The sequence below is a fragment of the Manis javanica genome, chromosome 1 (assembly GCF_040802235.1).
Source record: "Manis javanica isolate MJ-LG chromosome 1, MJ_LKY, whole genome shotgun sequence".
NCBI lineage: Eukaryota > Metazoa > Chordata > Mammalia > Pholidota > Manidae > Manis > Manis javanica.
In genome coordinates, this window is record NC_133156.1 from 206,651,851 (window position 1) to 206,673,318 (window position 21,468).

Sequence of the window (21,468 nt, forward strand, 5' to 3'; positions counted from 1 at the left end):
CATTATGGCAAAGCAGCTCCCCATACGATTGCCTTTCAGAAAAAATGATGTAACGAGAATAAAGAGGCTTTTCTCGATAACCTGTACACACAGCCTTATGAGACTGTTGCAGTGAGGAGAAGGGTAGACTTGAATTTTTGTTTAAAAGATGACTGTATGCTTCTGTTATTTTCAAGGCTACACTTCACCTCTATGAAATGCCAGTTCAGCTTTTGAGGGATCATGAAAACATATCCCAGTTTCTTATGAATAGTGGTTTATCATTCACACCCACCAACTATTTTTGGAGCATCTGGCACGTGTCAGGCAGCGGGATAGGTGCTCTAGCTGCATTATCTCGTTTAGTCCCCGAAGGACCTAGTATGGCATGCAGTACCAGTTCCAGTCCATAGGATGCTCAGAAAGGATGAATCATCAGCCAAGATGACACAGAAGGGAAATGACTGGAAACTTACCCGACTCCAGTGTGGACACCCTTGTAGCAGTAGTGCTGTGTAGTGGTGCACTATGTTGCCTCATTATTAGTAATAGTGATGACACTAATAATAATAATAGTTACCAGTGTGCAAGTGCTTCACAAACAATTTAATCCCTTCAACAATTTTGTTAACAATCTTGCACAGTAGACATTACATTTTACAGCTGATTAAAAATGCAATGAAGGGCTGGAAGAAGTTAAGGAGGAATGGCGTGGCAGAAAGGTTTCTGGGAGTAAAAGGAGTCTCTGCCATTGAACTGCTGTGTCACTCCCGGAGAATCAGAAAAAAGTCAGAACTGTTGAGCTAGAAGGGACCTTAGAGATGATGTCATCCAGTCTCCTCATTTTGCTGTGAAGAAACTCAGGCCATCCGAGCTGACTCACTGAGTTTTCCCATCTACCAAATAGGAAGAACAAAGCCTGCCCTGCCTTGTTCCCTCCAGCAACTTGTGAAGGTCAGATGAGGTGATGAATGTGAAAATAATTTGAAAACAAGGTTATGCAGATTTAGACTGGCAACATAGACACCATCTAACAGGACTAGAAAAATTCTATCAATTCTCTCTCTTTCTCCCTCTATCCCTCATTTACCTGCAAGAAAATACACTGATACACCATCCTAAGTGTTGTTCACACTGTGTTTACATAGACATGTGCAGACTCAGGCACATAATTACAGCAGAACCCATCATGTCACTGTACTTAAGAGACTGTCAGCTTTCCCAATATTAATTGCTATTTTCAGGCATTTTTCAAACTTAACAGCAAAATTTCATTTTGATGTGCTATATATAATACATGGCTTCCACAGGGGAGTAGAAGTCTCCACTAAAAAAAAAAAGAAGGAATACTGGTAGGTCAGTTCAGTCATTTCTAAGAGCTAGTTGCCATTCTAGATTTCTGAGTAACGGAAGTTCTTTTATAGTCACCTGCAAAAACTGCCTTACAGTTACAATTGAAGAACTGGTTTTTAACAGCTGTTATCTAAGTTATGTATCATTCTACATACAGGGCTACAGGGCCCGGGGTTGGGCTGATGTTTTCTGGTGGTAACTAAGCAGCTGAGATGCCTCTTTTTCCTCGTTCAGGTCTCAGTTGACCTGTCCTTCCCTTACCACCCTACCTAAAACAGCAGCCCCTCCCTGATCACTTTCCACCCCCTCCCTGCTTCATTTTTGTTCTTAGCACCCATAACCACTGACACACATTATAACCTTGTTATTGCCCATTTCCTCTGGCTGGAACATAAGCTCCATGACAGTGGAAGCTTCTAATGTTTTGTTCACTGCATTTTCTCAGTGTTCAGTCTATAGTAAACACTCAACCAATATTTGTTCTGAGAGAGTAAACTAAATCCAATGCTGAATAACCTGAGAAATACAAATCTTTGGGATCTCCAAGGCCATGTTCTATTGCTTATTCTTTAGAAAAGATTTTCTCTGAGAAGCCTTTACAGAGTCAGGGGCTATGACAGGATTTTAGGGGACAGCATTCTGTGCATGGTACTGTACCCACAAGAGAAGGAGTGAATAGTAGTTTTAATCTCTAATATTTCAGGTGTCTTAAAATGTTTTCTTTTTCATTTCATTGAATACAGACACCTTTTAGATGTGGATTAATATTTAGGAGGGACAGTTGATATGTCATCTATTCATTCAATAAACATCCACTGGGCCCTACTGAGTGCCAGCATCTACCCCATAATGAATGGTTCTAGAAACCACCCCCACCCCCCATCCCAGTAGAACAGGACACTCCATCTGGTACAACAGAAGAACACAACTTGCAATTCAGGCTGTAAAAATCAAAATAAGAAAAATAATCTAGATTTCAAATTAGCTTATCACTTTAGAAAAATTATTTTCAATTTACCAAAGCACAACTTTCTAAGTATGTACAGTCACAGAATCATTTCAAACTCAGAATGAACACTCAATTGAATGTAAAATTTTGACTGATGAGCAGAAATTTCAGAGAATTCACTTATCCCTGGATAGGAGACAGGAGTAGTTCCCCTAAACAACAACGATATTGTTTACATTGTGAGCACAGCTGTTATTTTGCTGGACTAATCTATACTCATCTATTAAAGGGTGTGTACTTCTGGAAAAAATAAGTATGCTTCATATTTATTTTAAAAGGATTATGCTATGCCAACGAAATGCCTTTATTCCCTTTTCATTTCCAGGCAACCAACTATTAAATACCAATTACATGTTTAAGCTTATGTTTATTTTTTCTTTACCTGGTTTCTGAGATGCTGCTTTCGCCTGCTTCCTCCCCTACATCTCTCTCTGTCTCTCTCAGCCTGCTTCCCTGGCTTCTCCATCTGCCCCTTAATTGTCAGTGGTCCCCAGGGCCCTGCCTACTTCTTCTTCCTGTTCTGTACAGTTCTAGGCAATTGTACTGATCCTTATACATCCAAACTCCTAAGTCTATCACTGCAGTATTCAGCATTGTCCAGGGCCCACTGCCATGTTTTCAGGTGCCTGATAGATCATACCATGGGGATGGTCTGAAAGTATCTTTAACCCATTCCATCTAAAATGAAACACACTATCCTTGGCCCCAAACACCCTTCCCTTTCTCTCCCTCTCTCTCTCTCTCACTCACACACACACACACATACACACACACGCTGAGTACTTAGTAGATATCAAGCACTTCCATACCTTTCACCTTCAAAGTGCACCTGGCAATCAGGGAAATGTGGCATTGCCTTTTAAACCCTTTGATGCCACCACCCCTGACCCCCACACCACTGTGATCTGCTATACAGGGTTCTCCGACTATATTCAAGCTGCTTCGAGAGTGACCTGGAAGAGTAAAAAGGAGGCCAAGAGGGAGGAAGTGCTAATCTCACATCCAATTAGACTAAAGCTGCTTCACTTTTATCTGTTTTACAATTGGGGTGATGGTGAGAAATGTTTTGACAAAGGGTTCTGCCATTTAAACAGGGCTTGAAAACCACTGACACGGGTCCCACCTTTTAAGGACGGCAGACGAAGCCCAGCATGGCCTGACACGTGCCTTGTCCCCTGCCACTCCCCTGGGCTCTGGTCAGGCCAGACTCATGGCAGGCCCTGCTTTGTCCTTTCATGGGCCCCATGTGTCTTCAGGCATGCAAACATTCCCTTTGGGTGGCATGCTTCTCTTGCCTCTTGCCTGCCTGGTGAACTCATATGGCCCTCAGCACCCAGATTAGACACCCTGCCCTGTGAGACCTCTGCTGTTTGCCCCTGGCCTCCACGTGGTGCCTTCTCCCCAGTTAGTCATTTCCACTCCCTGCTTCGATGGGTTACCCATACCTCTGCTATATCCTTGACATAATCACCAGATAACTGCTCACTTGCTTATCTCTCATGCTAGACTGTGAGTTCTTTCAGGGCAGGATCATGTTGTACTCTCTCCCAGGTCCTAGCACAGAGTGCAGCATCTGAGAGGCACTCAATAAGTGTTTGCTGAACAAAACTCCATTCAGTGACTATTCATTCAGTTCCCTCTTCAGATCTTCAGATCTTCACTAGCTCTCCCTGGATGATTCCAGGTAGAAGGTGGTCCACAGTGGACTCCTGAAGAGCCTTGCTGCTTTTAAGCCCGATCTTATTTCACTCCAGCCTTTATGCTGGCCAGAGTGATCTTTCTAGAAACCACATCCAACCACAGCATCACTCAAAAACTTTCAAAGGCTCTCTCTTACCTATAAATAAAGTCCACTCTAGTCATCACAGTGTTCTGTTTCATAACACAGCTCCCCAAACTAACTTTTTATCTTCACCTCCTGCCCCTTCTTAACCCTAATGCCAAATCACACAGAGCCCCTCACACACCTTCCTGCTGATCCTGAGACACACATGTTTTTCCATGCTCTACACCTGTGAGTGCTGTTCCCTCCCCCAGGATGCCACCTACTAGTCTGCTTCCTCTGAGGCTTAGAATGCCCTTATTATTCAAGACCAAAGACAAGTATCATTGCCCCAGGGAAACCTTCCTGAGGCAGCTAGTCACCCTTAGGCTGTACTTCTTCCCTTGTACCCCCCATATTATGGCTCATGCATTAGTCTTCCCTGCCAAACTGTGAGATTTGCAAGTGCTCATCATTCATATTTATATCCCTACCCCACACTCCCCAGCACAGTGCCAGGCAGATAGTAGTTGCTCAACAAATATTAGTTGAATCAAGACAGAGTCCAAACCCTTGAGCATCTCACATCCTACTGAAGGTATAATTTAGAAAGATCCAGAAAACACAGACAGCACCAGGCTACCTATGATTGGGTGCTGGGCCACTGTAGCCATTTTGCTGGGTCCACTGACGCTCTACCTGTGGGTGTGTCACAGCTCCACAGATAGATTATAAATTCCTTGGGGGCAGAGACTAAGTGTGGCACATGCTGAATTAACAGCTCGGTAGGCTTCAGAAGAGAGCTTCTAGGGCCAGGCCCCTGCTTTGAGGGCCTTCAGACCATGTAGGGGCTCACTTCCTACAACCAGGAGAACCAGCTATTATGGCTGAACAAAGCTTCTCACCAAAAACAGGGGAGGGTCGTTGGGCCTCTGACCTGGCAAGCAGACAGGACCCCCAGGGTCCTTCAGCTCCATCTCGGTTCACTAGCCCCACACTCAGCCCACACTCACAGGCATTACCCTGAGATAAGTAAAAACACAGGTTTTACAGATGTATGCAGAGATGTTAGGTTTTTATTTTTTGAATATGAGGAAATCCATCAGTAAAAAGAAAATGCTCTTCTGAAACAAGAATCAACCCAAGATTTACATTTTTGCACTCCTCACTTAAAGGGAGGCCTCCAGGAATTTGGCAGTACTTAGGGACAGTTTCTGAGGAAGGTTAAATGAAGTCTGCAATGATATTTTTGAATTCTTGACAACTGGTCAGCAGCGAAAACAAGCTGGAGAGCTGTCAGTATTGCCTCCCCATCTGTCTTCTCATGGCCCTCAGTAAATTCACTTTGTCTAGCTGGCTTGGTGTCCCTCCCTGCGCCCAAAGCCATTTCAGAGGAATATTACTGATTCCATTTGTTGGTTGTCATTTCTGGACTAAAGTTCACCTTGCAGGCTGCTGTGACTGTATTTGAAATTACCTTCCGGTCCTCCGATATCAGGCATTGCTGATGTTCTCTGAGGAACACGACGATGGGGGTCACCTCTCAATCAGCAGCAGCAAGAAGCTGCTCACTGGAGGGAAATGGGGGAGGGGACCTTGCTTTCTGAAATAAGTAAAATTTGCTGATTTCTCTCTTTTTAATATCTATCCTTTTCTTTTCACCCTTTAAGCTTGCTGGAGTCCCTTACAGTATTCTGGCTGGAGTCAAATGTTTTAGTTTGTCTCAGCCAGTAAACTGGATAGATTCTATCTTGAGCAGGTGATAAGCATTTCCTGCTGAAATTTGGGGCTTCCTGCAATGAATTCCAGGGATAGGTGTCCCTTTGGCTGCGGACATAAGCTCAGCCCTGGGATCTGACATTGCCACTTAGCCACGCTAGGAGACCACCCTGGTGGCTAAGCTCTGTCCAGGGCCTGCTCCCCTCATTCATGACCCTATTATAAAAACTGAAAAGCTGGGCAACTACTCCTCTCTATCTGTTTGCTTTGCTTCTGAATCCTCTGATTCTAGTTAGAAATCAAGGAGCCACAGTCCCCAAAATGGCAGAATCCATTTCTTCCCATACACTGGAACCTCTGTGGTGCAAGTATTTCGCTGTTGTCGTCTAGCAGTAATCTCTCTCCCTTCACTCAGTGGGGGCTGCCTGCAGTAAGGAGCGTTATCTTCATCTGGTGAACAGTCCTCCTGGGACCAGCGCAGGGCCTGCTGCAGGGATGTAGGGCATGGGTACAGGAGAAATGTGCAGAAATTGTCAAAGTTCAGGAAAAGAAAATGGCATACTCCCCTCCCACCAGCATTTCTCCAAGGAGAATGCCTCCTATATTCTGGACTCACCACAATCAGAAAGTCTCTAGTTCTTCTTCAAGGTAACAAAACCTAATGTATATCCAGAGCCAATCACATGTGAAAGCTTTCCAATGCATTAGCTTTTTTGATCCCCAGTTTTCAGAGTGAGGCTTCAAGAGAGGAATTCAGTTAATGGCAGAGCTTAGATCTGAACCTAAGCTTTCATGCCCCAGAGCCCAAGCTCACCTTCTTTCCACATGGAGAGACTAAGGGGAGTTCACTGCTGCGGGAGCCCTGTGGGAGCCTGGCCAAGCTCCCTCCCTTTCCCCTCACTGGGGAAAACAGGGTGAGAGCTGCAGTTCCAGAGCCTGTTGGTGCTAAACTGGGGCTGGAATTCAGGCCTCCCATCCTCTTGGACAAGTGTCTCACGAGTAGCCCGGACAAGCTAACACAGCAATAAACAGAGCCAGTGCTCATTCTGGAAGCAGCTCCCGTGCACCAGACATGGGGTGAGGCACTGACATATGATAGCATTTTACATCAGCCCATAGGTAGGACTCATTGCTCCTGTTTTACAGGACAGGTCTAAGTCAGGCCCAGAGAGGCCAGAGAGTAGAAGCAGACTTGGCTTCTGTATGCAGATATTTCTGACCCTTTCCATCAGTTACACTTTACCTTCTGAAACCTGGGCCCTCCTGCAAAATTGAAGCATTTGGCTAAAGCGAGGTTTTTATGGAGCACCCTGAGACCTTGCTCCATCCTCCACTGAATTTGCTAAGCCTTGAGTCACCAGGAACTCAGGATCCACCAAAGGAGGCCCCAGATGTTTCTTTGTGGGCCTCTTGTGCACTCTCAGCACCTGGGCCACAAAACCTTGTGGGAGTTGTCTGGGCTCAAGAGATCATTGAAAGGAGCTTGAATTGTAATGGGATAAACCTTGAATGCTATCTTAGTTCTGGACTGTGACTTCCACAACACATACACTCAGCAGCAGGCAGTCCTTTGGAAGCAGAACAGCCAGTCCTGAGAGCTAAGAAGGAAAAGAGGTAGTTTTTCCTCTGGTTACCCTCATGTTCTGGGAACTCTCCAAGCCCGCTGGCACAGGATATAGAGCTGCTGGTCATGGCCAAGTCCACATGCCCCTGCTATGGTCCACCTGGGTGGAGGCCCAGGGAGTGCAAGAACCCTGCCTCCCCAGTCCTCCTCATGGGGACGAGATTCTTGGGCAGTAATTTCAGTATGTCCACATGCCATCACAACTTGGATTTCCCCTCTTAAGGTGAGCCCCGTGAGGCTTAGGCTAGAACACCAGGTAGTCTTGGGCATCAGCCACCCCATGAGGGACCTAAGTGTCCGACTCTCATTTCTAATGCTGCAGTTTGGTGTGGGTCCCTCTGATTTGGCTTGCCTCCTCCTCACATAGCATGGCCACCTACTCCAGAGCCCTGCCTCACCCTTCTCTGGCTTAAGGGGGAGTGTCAGCTCTCAGTAGGAGGGCTGCTGCCCTCCTCAGAGGGTGCTGCTATGTGGAGTCACACTTCAGGCAAGCAGGGAGGGAGCATGGTTCAGGGTTTAACAGAGGGTGCAAGGGAGCTGCTAGAGATTCCAGTCCAACCTGCATTTAGGTCTATTCATAGCTTGGGCAGTGTTCTATTGTAAATCATGCAAATGATTTACAATAGATCCTAGGTAAGTCATGCAAATCTGCTGCTGCAAAATGGAGTGTTTGCCACAAACAGACTTTGAAGGGGTGTTGGTGATGAGTGAAGTAGTGTTTGTGCACTGAGAGATCCAGGAGTCCTTGAAAGCATTGTATTTATGTATGATACATTTTCATGAGGCCTTTACATCCAAGAGTCTCAGTGCCCTCTCTGAAAATCCTGATCTTGCAAATGCTCCTAAGAATCACCCAAGGCTAAGAGGGGGATAAAGAGGCTCCAAATTTCTGCTACCCTCAACCATGGCAGTAGCCAGCAAGAGCTTGGAGCATGTCCCTTCCTTGCCTCAAGACCTACTACCCACCTCACAGGGAGAACTGAGAAGGCCAATGTAATTTAACTGATTATCACTTACAAAGCTGTGGTTACTCCTCTGAGAGGCTATTTAAAGTTTCTGAGCTATATAGAGGCAACAAAAAGCAACAGTGTAAGGTAAAGGATGATTATCAAATTGTTCAATGTGAAAAAGATATAAAAGAAAGATTGAAAGGTGTTAGTCTGCAAGTCTCACCAAGGTCAGAAGACTAGAGCAAACCTTCTTTTAAAAATACTTTAGAAACAAAACTTTAGAAAACACTTGACATATACACACACACAGCAGTCCTTTCTCAGATAAATGTGAGTTTCTATCTTAGACTGCATTAGCATTGTTAACCTATTTTAAATTCCTATGGCACAGCAAGATTCTTACATACTTACAAGATATTTTTTTAAATGCATGAGCTTTAAACTCGTTTTCTTACTTTAAATAGATGTATATTAACTCTCCGTTTAGGCTGTAGGACCTCCTAGCTTAGTCTAACAGCCCAACAAAATAAGAGTGGATACAAACTCTGTAATTTACTCACAGGCATAAATGGATATATAAATGTAAAAATGCGCACAATATTTTATGCCATGCTTGGCTTCATTGTGACCTAATGTTCATAATATGTAAATAATGGCTTCCTTTTAAAGCAAAGAACTTTTAATATACAGATTCATCTGAAGTCCTTTTTCTTTAACATAAACAGAAATAAAAAGAAAAAAAAATTCTTTTACAATAAATAAATACCCAATGACAGAGGTTACCATTGAAGGGATTTAAAATGACAAAAGTCAACAGAAAACTTTCAATATCATACTTCTCCTTTAATATGAAGATATTGTTATCAAAGGAAAAGACTCAAGAAATTTCTTGGATAAAAATAATCTCACACTATCTTTGAAGCAGTTTCAATTATTTTACTACCCACTGTGTTCCTTATCAGAAGGCCAAGGGTAAGAAGTTTCCTGGTTATGATTAGGAAACCATCTGATAGATCAGAAGACCCAACTGAAGTTGGACATAATAAGTATTAAGGTATTACATGACATTAATCCTGCCATTCCATTACTCTCTCCATCTTTGTGCACACACTAATTATTCAGAAGCTAGTGTTCAGGAGAAAACAGACATACTTACCCTGGGCTGGAGTAATCTCTTTATTGCTTCAACAAGGCTGGCTCTGTACTGGTCCAGAAACAGGCTGACATTGAGAAGAGAGCAGAATCCAGATTAAACTGGGTTTTCAAGTCTAATGATACTAATGGAGATAAGTACAAGGCTAATTACACGTTTACTCAACACCAAAAAAAGAGAAATTGTTTCCTTCCATTCAAGAGTCTCACTGGAATTAAAACAGTTAATGTGGTCAGTGTTACCCAATCAAAGCCAAGTCATCAGCTTGCAGCGGGCCGGGATTCCCACAGGACTGGGCCATGTGCTAATGTCAGAAGGACAGTCTCGAAGCTGCTATTGGAGGGAATCGTTTGGTTGGGAGGAAGCCCCGCCAGCACGTCCCACCATTACAGCCGGGTCTCTGCAGCCCCGGCTGCCCGCCTGCCACCTCCCCAAACACAGAGCCAGCCCTCCCACACCACGACGGCGCAGATCTCAGGTGGTGAAAGTTAGCAGTGACCCGGAATAGCACTGAAGCTAGACTCCACTGTGACCCAGAAGTAAACAGCTCCAAACACAAAGACCAGGTTTAGGAATACGTCACACGGACCAGGGCAGCTCTGGATATTTGTCCCTTGACCTCCATGTTGCTTTTCTTTCAGTTTGCTGTGGTTTTTCTTTTTTCTCCTCTGGCCTTTTGAGAATTTCTGTTGTTCTTCTGTCACCCCTTTGGCTGGGTCAGTCTGACCCTGTCTTCACCAGGCCTTATTTTGGGAGCTTGGGGCAGAGTTTTCCTGGTCTGAGACTTGCAGGGAACACTGGACAGCTTTGTGCATCAGCCTCCCCATGAGGGTCTAAGTGGGGCCTCTACTTCCATTGTCATGCTCCAGTTTGGGGCAGCCCTCTGATTTGGCCTCCTTGCTCCTCACATAGCACGAGTGAGCACCACCGATTCTAGGGCCCGGCCGCATCCTTCTCTGAGTTTAAAGGTGAGTGTTAGCTGTCAGTAGGAGGCCTGCTGTGTGGAACTGCACTGCAGGCAAAGCATAGTTCAAGGCTTAATAGAGCTCTGGCTCTGACCTTTCTGTTACGTAACCGTGGGTAAGTCACTTCACACAGGCCTCAGTTTCCTTGTCAATAAAGGCTCACCTATGTGGCTGTGGTGGATGTCAAATTCATAATATATATTAGTTGGCAAATATTTGTTGATCACCTACACAACCTGGGGTTGTTTTAGGCTTTGGAGATAAGCTGTGAATAAGACAAAGTTCCCATCCTCAAAGACATCCAGTCTGTATTCATTTATGCATTGCTGTTCTAGCACAGTATATACACACAGAAGGTTCTCAGCAAATATTTGCTCACTGCCTGACTCACACATCAACACAGTCCTTAAAATCAAGGAACTTACGCAGGGTGTTAGTTTCAATGACCCTAAAACAGGTGTACACACTCTTATACTGGTACTGTTGAGGAAGAATCAACATTTAGGTAGGATGTCAAACCAGACTAGGTTCTCTTCCAGTTCTCTCATTTGAAAAGAGAAGTGGTGAGAACAGTTTATGAGAAGTTTCCATGAAGTCACTGCTTAGGTTTCACCATGACATGTTCAATAAAAGGTTCCTCTATAAAAGGATGCTTTGAGCAGTAGAAATCTCAAGATGAGCGAGGAACCTTATCCTGCTCCCTCCACCAATCAGGATAAACTATTACCCATGGGAAGATCTTCTTATTGTTCCATAAAAATATACATAAACTTAGAGCTCAGAATATGTCTAATTCAATCGATAGAAAAATTTGCCTTTAAGTCATATTAATCAGTGATTAATAATCATTAAGGGTTGGTAAGAAAGGAATCAAATTCTATGTGTTTTAAAGAATATTCTCTTCAGGACTATATATGTTATTCTTTTGTGAGGTAATAATAATTTATTTTAATAATTAAGTATTCTGGTTTTGTTTTTTAAGGAGACTATCATTATAGGAGAATATCTCTGTCAGTTACTCAGGCCTATAGGAGACCTGACTGGGTGGGATACATAGCATTAAGCAAAGGACTATTCAGTTTATACCTGTGCATCCTAAAAGCTGGAAAGATTATTAGAAATAAATAAATGGCACCTTAAAAGCTGAGCTTCAAACATAACCTTATAAAGTACTATTTCTATTTAATGTTGGTAATGGTGACAAAGGTAATAACATCACAACTCACTGGAAAATGCAGCTTAACACATAGCACACATTCCAAGCAGTCATTTGAAAGGTAATGTTTCCATCACTCCAAATCAAATTTCCCAAAAGTAATTATTGTAGTTCTCTAATAGGTCTTTATTCCAAGCAAGCTCACCTTTCTACTTAGCTCTGACGCAGAATTTATAACGCTTTGTGGGGTGGCATATGAGTGATTTCAGTGTGCTTTAGTGGGACTGATACATAATCTCCTGAAAATTCACCCCTTAAATAAGTCCTAATGGGCTCAGAGAACAGCAGTAGCTTAAGTGGATCTATTTAAAAAAGGCTGAGTGGGTCAGTGATTGGAATGGAGATACCATTTCAACTCTCCCATCCTGTAACTGAACAAAATACCCTGACAGCGAGCATAGTTTGGCCATTACAACACACGCATCCATCCGCTGCATGATCCACCTGTGGAACCAGCACTTGCTTTGTTCCACTGATCTGAATCACAGATTTTATGACAAAGAAAACGTGCTGGACCATGTTCATCGCGTCCCTTACAATCAGTTTTATGCAGAACACCAAGCATCCACAACTCCTTTTTTGGGAACTGAATTAGTGAAGAGAACAAGGAGGCAATTTTCTGTCAGTATCCACAGAGAGGAAGACTGCTATATAATTTGCAAGGTGAAATGTGAAGTTAAATTCACTGTTTTAGGTGTACTTTTTGGCAGCAGAATGGCCTCTATGGAGCAGTCGTCGCTGACTGCCGCAGCAGCAGATCCGAGGCTGCGCTCTCCTCGCGCTTGCCGCTCCCCGAGGCCGCAAGGTCTCCGGCACTTGGTGCATCCTTTGGGACTGAGTTTCCTGAGAGGTGAGGGGAAAGGGTTGACCACGTTTGGGCTAAAGATCTTGTCAACTTAAAGGCCTGTGGCTTGTGATTTAGAACTATCCATGATCATGCATCTGGAAGAAAACAAAGACATTCTAGAGCCTGTTCTGAGAAAAAAAAATTTTTTTCTTGAAAACCAAACTTTTTCCATCAGGTAGAGTGCAGTAAAAATGATAGAAAATAGAAACAATCTACTCTACATGGTGTAAAAATGCTGAGAGAGCAAGTGAGGGGATGGGCCTTTCCCCGTTTCTTTCCATTCTCTGGCTGGGGCGCCTGGATGTGGTGCTTGCTGACTGTCCTGCTTACCCGCTTGATGCACCAGGCTATGGGTGGCATTTCCGACTTGCTGCCCAAGCCTTCAGAGAATCTACATGCATGGAATCATTTTTATTTTTGCAGAGCTACAATAAACTGGAAAGCCATCAAACACTGAATGAAGTAGTCACTGGATAAAAATCATCTTGCTTCCAGACTCCTAGATTATCATGATTGAACAGGAGTCTGCAAAGGCTGGCTTAATACTAACAACCACTCGCTATTTTAAACTCAGCAAGGACCAGGCTGGACGGCATTCCAGTGGAAAGGAACTCTTAGGTTAAATTCAATATTACACAAGTCAGCCAAGGAACTTAATAGGCAGAGGCTTTTTTCTACACCTGTGGATAAGTATTCTAATATTTCGATGTTTGTCAACAGCATCCTTTTGCAGGTGTGGCTGTTCCTTGATTTTTTTTCCTTCTGTTTATTTCAAAGTTGACATTTTACAAGTTATTTAGGAACTGTTGAACCATGGAACTCTATTTCATTGTCAAAAATGCTGAATGGTGAAATAATGAATAGCTTTCACAGTTTGCCTCTTCATTTTATAACCTAGTTGAGCTACTAAATTTAGATGTGAACTAAGAGACTGTCTCTTCTGGGAAATAAGTTATTTCCCCCGGTGCCCACAGGTTTATGAATGTTTGAATGTAAATATATGAATATATGAATGATTTAAGGACATAAACATATGCACATCATGATGTGCATTTCACTTGAACCATAATGTGGGTTTGGAATAGGTTTGTGAAGACAGTTTGTTTTCATGTAAATGAGATCAAACAGTACCACTGGTTGGCTATTCAGGGAATCAGACAATGCCACCTTTTCTGGAAATGCTTCAAAAAGAACTTAATCTATGTACCTAATATTTGAACTCTGACTCTTGCTTCATATTCCTGTGGCCTAATCCAGATCTCCTTGACTGACAATGACTAAAGGATGGTGTGAGACAGTGTGATCTCCTCATGTGTGGCACCTTTTTCTGGCACTGTTTCACATTTCATCTTGGAGGTAGTGTCTAAAGAGAGATTTCTTTTTCTCCTCTGTGACATTCTAAAAAAAAAAAAAAGCAGCAGCATGGTCTGCCTGCCCAGAAAAGCAGCATTCATGTGATCACTCTGACAAAGAAGGACCAGACCAGTTGGGCATAACTCATGGGACCCTGTGCTTTGCTGCGATCTGCACAACATGCATATTATAAATATCACTAGACTTCCTAAGTTTCTAAGCAGCTTACACATCTCTGCAAATTTCAAGAGAGACCATTTACCAAAGCATTTCTTTTGGAAACATAAGCATCGCAGTGAGAGGAGCTTAATGTTTCACATTTACAAATGGAAAATTATAAACAGGCTGACATTCTGGCTCTTATGACACCAGGAAAAAAAACTTAACTCACACATAGAAAAGCCATTTATAAAATGAAACTTGGTGTATTTATTTAGTTCATTTGAATCCATGAATTCTCTCACTAGGTGTATGTATAGTGTGTGTGTGTGTGTATGTGTGTGTGTGTACATAGTTACGTTGTATTATGTTATGTATTTGTAATGAAAGTCTTAACTAAATATGCATTATGTACATCACTTGTACATGTTTCTGTTGTTGGCCAGGAAAAAAAGAAGACTATTTTCAAATGCATTGTGTAGCTATTTTTAACCTCACTGAGAACATGAATCAGAAAAGAGCTTAAATCTTACTTCCTCTGCTTGTCCCTCCAGTACAAATAGGATGACATGGTGTGAGTGTCCATGACACAGGTATGACAAAGGCAGGCTGTTTTGATATTTGTGTGAAGGACAAATTTAACTCTAACTCTTGGCTAGACCTGACTTCCCCCACATAATCAGAGCCCGTCAGAGTGTGACCCTCGTCTGAACCTCCCAGAAGATGCTGCTCTCTTCCCTCGTTCTGCTGCTCTCTGATCTGACTTTCATGTTTAATCTGATCTAATCCTGCCGGCATTATCTTCATCTGTGCAATGAAACCTGGAAGATCCTTTCTCATATTTGGTGAGGAAAGGCATTTACAAAATTACTTGCTCAAATCATATGGTGAGGTTTTACTCCTTGTTTTTGATTAGATGAGGGATGTAACAGACACAATATCAGTGATTAGTCAGAAATCTGTTTCTCCCTTTTTTGGAACAAGGTTTTCTGAAAGGAACTAAAAGGGCCATGGAAAACTAGAAAATCCCAGCTAAAAATAGAACAAAATATTTATTTAATAATATTATTATTTAATAATTACATTATTATAATGCTTCAAAAAGCATTAATTATTTATCTATTATGTAATATTTATCATTCAGTAGTATTTTTCAGAAGAAAAAAGAAAGCTAATTCCACTGATTTAAGTAGAAAAGTTACCCACTGAAAAAAATCTCATTAAAATAATAATAATAATAAAGACTTCCTGAAAATTTCACTCAGTTCTTTTTTAGGCAAAGTCTTCTCCAGATTTTCTTCTCCTATTATTCGGTTTGTCCATATAATAGAACTCTAGAATCTGAACTTTTTTGTGTTTTCAAATCCAAAGTGTCATAAAAGACATGGTAAAATTACAAATGAGGTCTTGCTCCTAACAGAGAAAATACTTGTGAACTGCCAATGTTCCCCATATGCTGAAATAATTATTATTCAAAATGCATGAGGAAAATACATAAGATTAGTTGAAATAATTATTAAGGTTTGATACATATTTATCCTGTAACTTAGGATCAGACTTTCATTAACACTAAGTCGATTGGGCTAAAAGAGAAGACAAAACATCTAATGTAAATTATTTTTTAAAAGCAGGCATCTGACAGAGATTTTAATATTATTATTTGCATAACAATACAACATCATTTTATAATTCTTGTTTTATGTGTAATTAAACATCATAATTGGATACACTGAAAATATTAGAGAGCAAACATACATTTCAGAAAAGATATTTCCCTAAAGATATTCCACAGATGTGTTTTTTGCTGGAGTTTATATGTGTGTGCACACACACATATTCCCTTATATCAATAGTCAGATCTCTCCTAAGAAGTAAGCTAATTGAGCTGTTTGTGTTGATAAACTCCTTTTTCTCCAGACTATTCCTCTCCGAGCCATAATTATTTGCAATTTGCCTAAGTCGTCCATTTACTGATACATCAAGCATGAAACAGAGGCAATTCCAGAAAATGGAAATGCTTCTCAAAATCAATCTTTGGGAAATAATGTGGTAGAAGTTACTGTGTGATAGAAGACTACCTTATAACTGTCACATGGAGATGAATATTAATTTGTTGAGGTTAAGGTGGCTTTGTGCTTCATTTGTTGACTTTGCTTAGCCGTCAGCAAAGCAGCACAGCCCAATTACTCTGGCAAAGCTATTTTTTTTTCTACCAGGAGTTTTATGATTTTTATGTACTTACCAGTCAGCACACATAACAATGTCAAAATGTCCTTCCAGTTGAGAGACATCTGTCTCATTATCCCATCGTAAAACGCTTGAGGAGAAAAAGATTTTTAAAATTATACTTAGGGTTTTTTTTAACTTTTGATTTTGAGCTATTAACATTATTTTTTGTGGCACTTGAAATTATTTAAAAGGTATATACAAATTATTTCAGAAGGCATAATAAAAAAAACAGATGTCTGCTCTTTATTTTATCTTCAAATCTAGAAGAGGCAGAATTCTCTATTTAAATATAATAGTTGAGCTCTTGCTAGTTTTTAATAGGTTTCTGTAGACGAACTAGGGAAAAATATCTTATCTTTACTATAGTCATTAGAATGAGTCTAGACTCTTAACATCAGTGAGGTATCTATTGAGATCAAACTATACCCCAAGCTGACTGGAATATAAATTTACTTAAGAAATTACTTGAAATTTAGTGTATATACCTATCTTGCCTGGCATGCCAGCTGCATTTCTTATGGATGAAATGAGGAGGTTGGCAACTCAGAAGAAAAGAAAAAGCATCTTCCATTTGGTAGTTCTTAGTTTTCAGGCACACTTAATTTAAAATTCACCTCTTCTGACATGCAGTCTCCAAAAGAGGATCACATTTTAAATCTCATATTAATAACATATATTTTAAAATTCTAGTTATGCCTATGAAGTCAACCAGGGATTCTAAGTTATTCACAATAACTATGATGATTACCATTTTACCATATTGAAGTATTTTAATGATTTCTCTATCCACCACTTCAAAACAGATTTGCAGTGCTGTTTTTAAAAGTAAAACTGCTCCTCTTTTCTATTTTGATTTTTAAAACTGGAATAAATGAGCATATCTCACCCTGTAGAGTTATATTTGCTTATCTTGGTGGGGTCTTTATTTCTTCTACATCTTCCCTGGGTGAAAAGTCGTATGTTTGAATACAAAAATAAGTCTTATTTTGGTTAAGTCCAAAAGTTCTTTTCATATACATCAATCCCCATCAGTGGTAGTGAATTTTTTAAGGCAGTAAAGATTAAACACATCAGTGCAAAAATATCTGTACAGGCTGAGCATCAGTTGCTCATTCACCCACATGACTTGTTCCCACTGAACACCTACTATGTGCCAGGCCCTGTGCTGCGCCACAGGCCATGCCTTCAGAGAGGCAGCCTAGCATGCCATGCAGAGATGTAAGTCCATGATTCCAATACTGTGTCCTATGAGTCATGTAAGCATACAGATTGAGAACTCCTTTAGGAAGGGAGGACTTTACAGAAGAAGTGGGTGACGTCTGTGTTCACAGGGCCTGTGATACATGGATGAGCTTTATAAGTGATTTCTCTAAGTTAATTCTGAACTTGCTAAGGCCCACAGGAGAGCCAAGAAATGCAGGAAACCAGGAAACCCCTACGAGATTAATGCTTACTTTGTTTCTGGAATGGTTCCTCAGAAACTCCATGTACCTGGAGAGAGTGAAAAACAACCAATACCAACTTTTATGGAAACACTGAGGCCTCCCGGTGCAGCTGGGACTCAGCTCAGTGGGAAAGCAGGCCTGCTCAGCCCTCATCAGAGACCTAAGATCTTAGATAATTCCTATATGAACAAGATAGTTTAAAATACAGATCTATCTAGACTTTCTTTCAGATCATAAAAGTAATGTATCCATCACACAAATTTTGGGAAAAAGAGAATAGTATTAAAATTACTCAATTTTACCATTGCATGAACCATTATTGAGAAGATGCTTCTAATACTTGTGTAACTATGAAGCACAAGAATAGAATGTGCAGGAAATCCTCTGGTGGATATTGGGTTCCTGAGGTGCTTTAGCCTCTTGATTCAACAAAGACAAACCAGAGAGACAGAGGTCTAGGCGGCAACTGGCTCTGGATTACCACAGCAGATATAACAACATGATTCTAAAAGAAACAAGTGCTCACCTTGGCCACATGGACCACAGCACATCCCCAAAAGCCATTTTCCGCCAGTTCTCATAAGGCTTATGGCTATACTGTCCCCATAACTGTAAGCATGTCATAAAGACAAAGTGGTGTGTGGACAGATTCCAGCTTTGGTGTGACAAACACACCTAGGTTCAAATATTGTTTCCTCCCCTTACCAGCTCTGTAAACTTGGGCAATAATTTAACCCCTTGAGTTTGTATTCTCATCTGCAAAATAGCTATAATAATGACCACCTTCTTGAATACCCTCCAAGAGTATCATTTACACTGTACTTGGCAGTTGTGCTGTTCGAATAGCATACAATGAGTATGGTGCCCCCTGGAGGAGTGCTATTAGGCAGGCTTCTATCCTGGAAGGCTAGAGATGATGGTGACTTCAATGCTCAAGGAGCTGGTCCTTCTAATTCTTCTCTTCCAATGATCTTGCCCTCCACCCTTCTCAGATAATTCATAGGACAGCTGTGCACACTACAGCAGTGCTTTAGCTAGAGGGAAGAACCAGATTTTTTGTTGTTTATATCCATCCTGTTTCAGACTGATACTTTTGTAAAATACAATATATAATTAATAGACAAATGAGATAAAAAAAAGCCAGAACATTCCAAATACAAGTCCACTGATCATATGCTTGGATACACAGTAGTGTTTCTAAGCCTTTGCTTTCAATTTCTGAACTCACCTCATTGCAGATCAGTAAGATACTGTTCACAGACTGGCACAGTCCCTGGCCTATTCATTGAGAAGCACTGCTCTAGACCTTCTCTTTATGAACAACTGCAACCCTAACCTACTCTCTGACCAGTCCTTTCTCACCCACTTCTAGAAGATACTCTGATTCCAACCATTCTTCAATCCCACTGGTCTACAACATGCTGATGCTATCTCCATGTCACTGTCTCTCTTCCCTAATGTTTATCTTCCCTCCTTGCCCAGCCTGGATCCCACAGCTAATCATTTTTATTACTCCATTGCACCCACCCTCTTTTCCCTGTACCTTTCTTATTCCCTTTTATTTGTTAAGTCCTGTCTCTGCCTGTTATGAGACTGCACCTGTTCACCTGAATGTGGTTGAAGAAGCACACAAGTATCCTGACTGGCTTTGCTTTAAATTCAAGACCATGAACCTCACAGGCTCTTAATGATGCCTGGCAGTTATATTTCCCTTGTCTATTTATTCTCCCAGTCTCCTAGGTCATTATTTTGCACCATCTTCTCTTTTTTCAAAATTCTAACAGTTTTTCCCTCATCCTCACTTTCAGCCGATGACCTTGTTTCCTAGTTTACTGTCAAAAGTGCAGCAATCCCATGAGAACTTCCACAAACTCCCACCTAACAGCTTCTGTGCCTACATACTCTGCCTTCCTGCCTGTTATCATAGATGAATTCGCCATACTCCTACCTAAAGCCAGTACCTCCTCTTCTATACTAGATCCATCCCTTTTTATGTATTCTAGGACATAGTCCTTTCCTCTCTGCTAGATTACTTTGTCACTATTCAAACACATGTTTTCTTCCCCCCTCTCTTAAACTACCATCTCTTGACTCTGCAGTCTTCTCTGGTTATTGCTCCATTTCCTTACTCCTTCTCTGCAGCAAAACTCCATGAAAGAGTTGCTTAAATTCCTTTCCTCCTCTTCTCTCTTAAATCAACTCCAATTAGGCTTTTATCCCCACTGTTACAACAAAAAATGCTCTTGTCAAATTCACTAGATATCTCCACATGGCTAAATTCAGGTCAGTTTTTAGTCTTCATCTTACTTGACCTATCAGCTTGGACCTCTTCCATGAACTCCAGATTCATATATCTAACTTCCTATTTTATTTATTTATTTATTTAATTTATTTTTTTTGAGAGGGCATCTCTCATATTTATTGATCAAATGGTTGTTAACAACAATAAAATTCTGTATAGGGGACTCAATGCACAATCATTAATCAACCCCAAGCCTAATTCTCAACAGTCTCCAATCTTCTGATGCATAACGAACAAGTTCTTACATGGTGAACAAGTTCTTACATAGAGAATACTAACTTCCTACTTTAATATTTCTACTTGGATATCTAACACACATCTCAAACTTAATGTATCAAATATTGAATTCCTCATCATCTTTCCTTTCATCCACAGTCTCTCTCATCTTATCAATTCTATTTTCCAGTTGCTCAGGTCAAAAATCTTGAATATTGACTCTTTTTCTTTTATACCCACATTGAATATGCCAAGAAATGCAGTTAGTTGTACTTTTGAAATATGTCAAAATTCAATTTCTGTCTTCTCCACTGTTCCCACCTTGGTTTAAATTACCATCATCTCTCATCTAAATTAACTGTATTGTCTCCTAATTGGACTCCCTGTTTCCACCCATCACCCTACAATCTCTGCCTAATAGAGCAGCCAGAGTCATCTTTTAAAAATGTGTGTCAGATTATGAGCCTTCTCTATTTACTACCTTGTATGGCTACTCTCTTCACTTAGACTAAAAGCCAAAGTCTTTACAATGACCTATAAGACCCCATGCGATCCAGTTACCACTCTGACCTCCTCTGTTATTACTCTTCCCTCTTCTCTTTTTGCTTTAGCAACACTGATGATCTCTTTAAAATATCATCTTGAATACAGCAGCCATGCTTCTGCCTTAGGGTCTTCAAATTGGCTGCTTCCTCTGTGTGATTGTCTTCCTCCAGATCTCCCTAAACTTGTTGCCTCACCTCCTTTAAGTCTTTGCCCAAATGTGTTATGCTCTGAGGGAGGCTACCATGACCGTTTCACTTGAAGCTGCAATCATTTATTTCAACCCCAGTACTCCTGGGCCCCCTTAACCTGCTCTTTATTTTTCTATAACAGTTATTACCCTTCAATGTGCTATAAAATGAAATTATTAATTTTGTTTATCTTCTCTTTCTCCAGTAGAAAATAAGCATCATAGAGAGAGATTTTTAAAAATCTGTTTTGTACTATCATGTATTTTCATTTCCTAGAATAGTCCCTGACACATAATTGATGTTCAATACATACATTACATGAATCAATTGTGTATGAATGTACTTAGCATAGTGCCTGGGACACAGAAGGCACTCAAGAAATAGAAGTTTCCATATTAAGTTGTTCTCTGAATAGAATGTGTAGGTGAGCTAGATATGAAGGCCACTTTAAAT

The 21,468-nt window shown here is 41.1% G+C and overlaps 1 protein-coding gene across 6 annotated transcripts in view; it reads right to left on the reverse strand.

Moving 5' to 3' along the window:
• Nucleotides 1-21,468, reverse strand: part of CAMKMT (calmodulin-lysine N-methyltransferase) — a 422,349-nt gene that overhangs the window by 6,698 nt on the left and 394,183 nt on the right. For 3 of the 6 annotated variants that reach the window (XM_073213707.1, XM_036990835.2, XM_036990834.2), the window contains exons 8-9: nucleotides 16,332-16,406; nucleotides 9,553-9,616 (exon numbers count right to left, since the gene is read on the reverse strand). In XM_073213707.1, the coding sequence (XP_073069808.1) occupies nucleotides 9,553-9,616; nucleotides 16,332-16,406 (139 nt within the window). Of the gene's footprint in view, nucleotides 6,310-9,552; nucleotides 9,617-16,331; nucleotides 16,407-21,468 lie in introns of all 6 variants that reach the window. The other 3 variants (XM_036990836.2, XM_036990839.2, XM_073213696.1) reach the window with 3 other exon arrangements.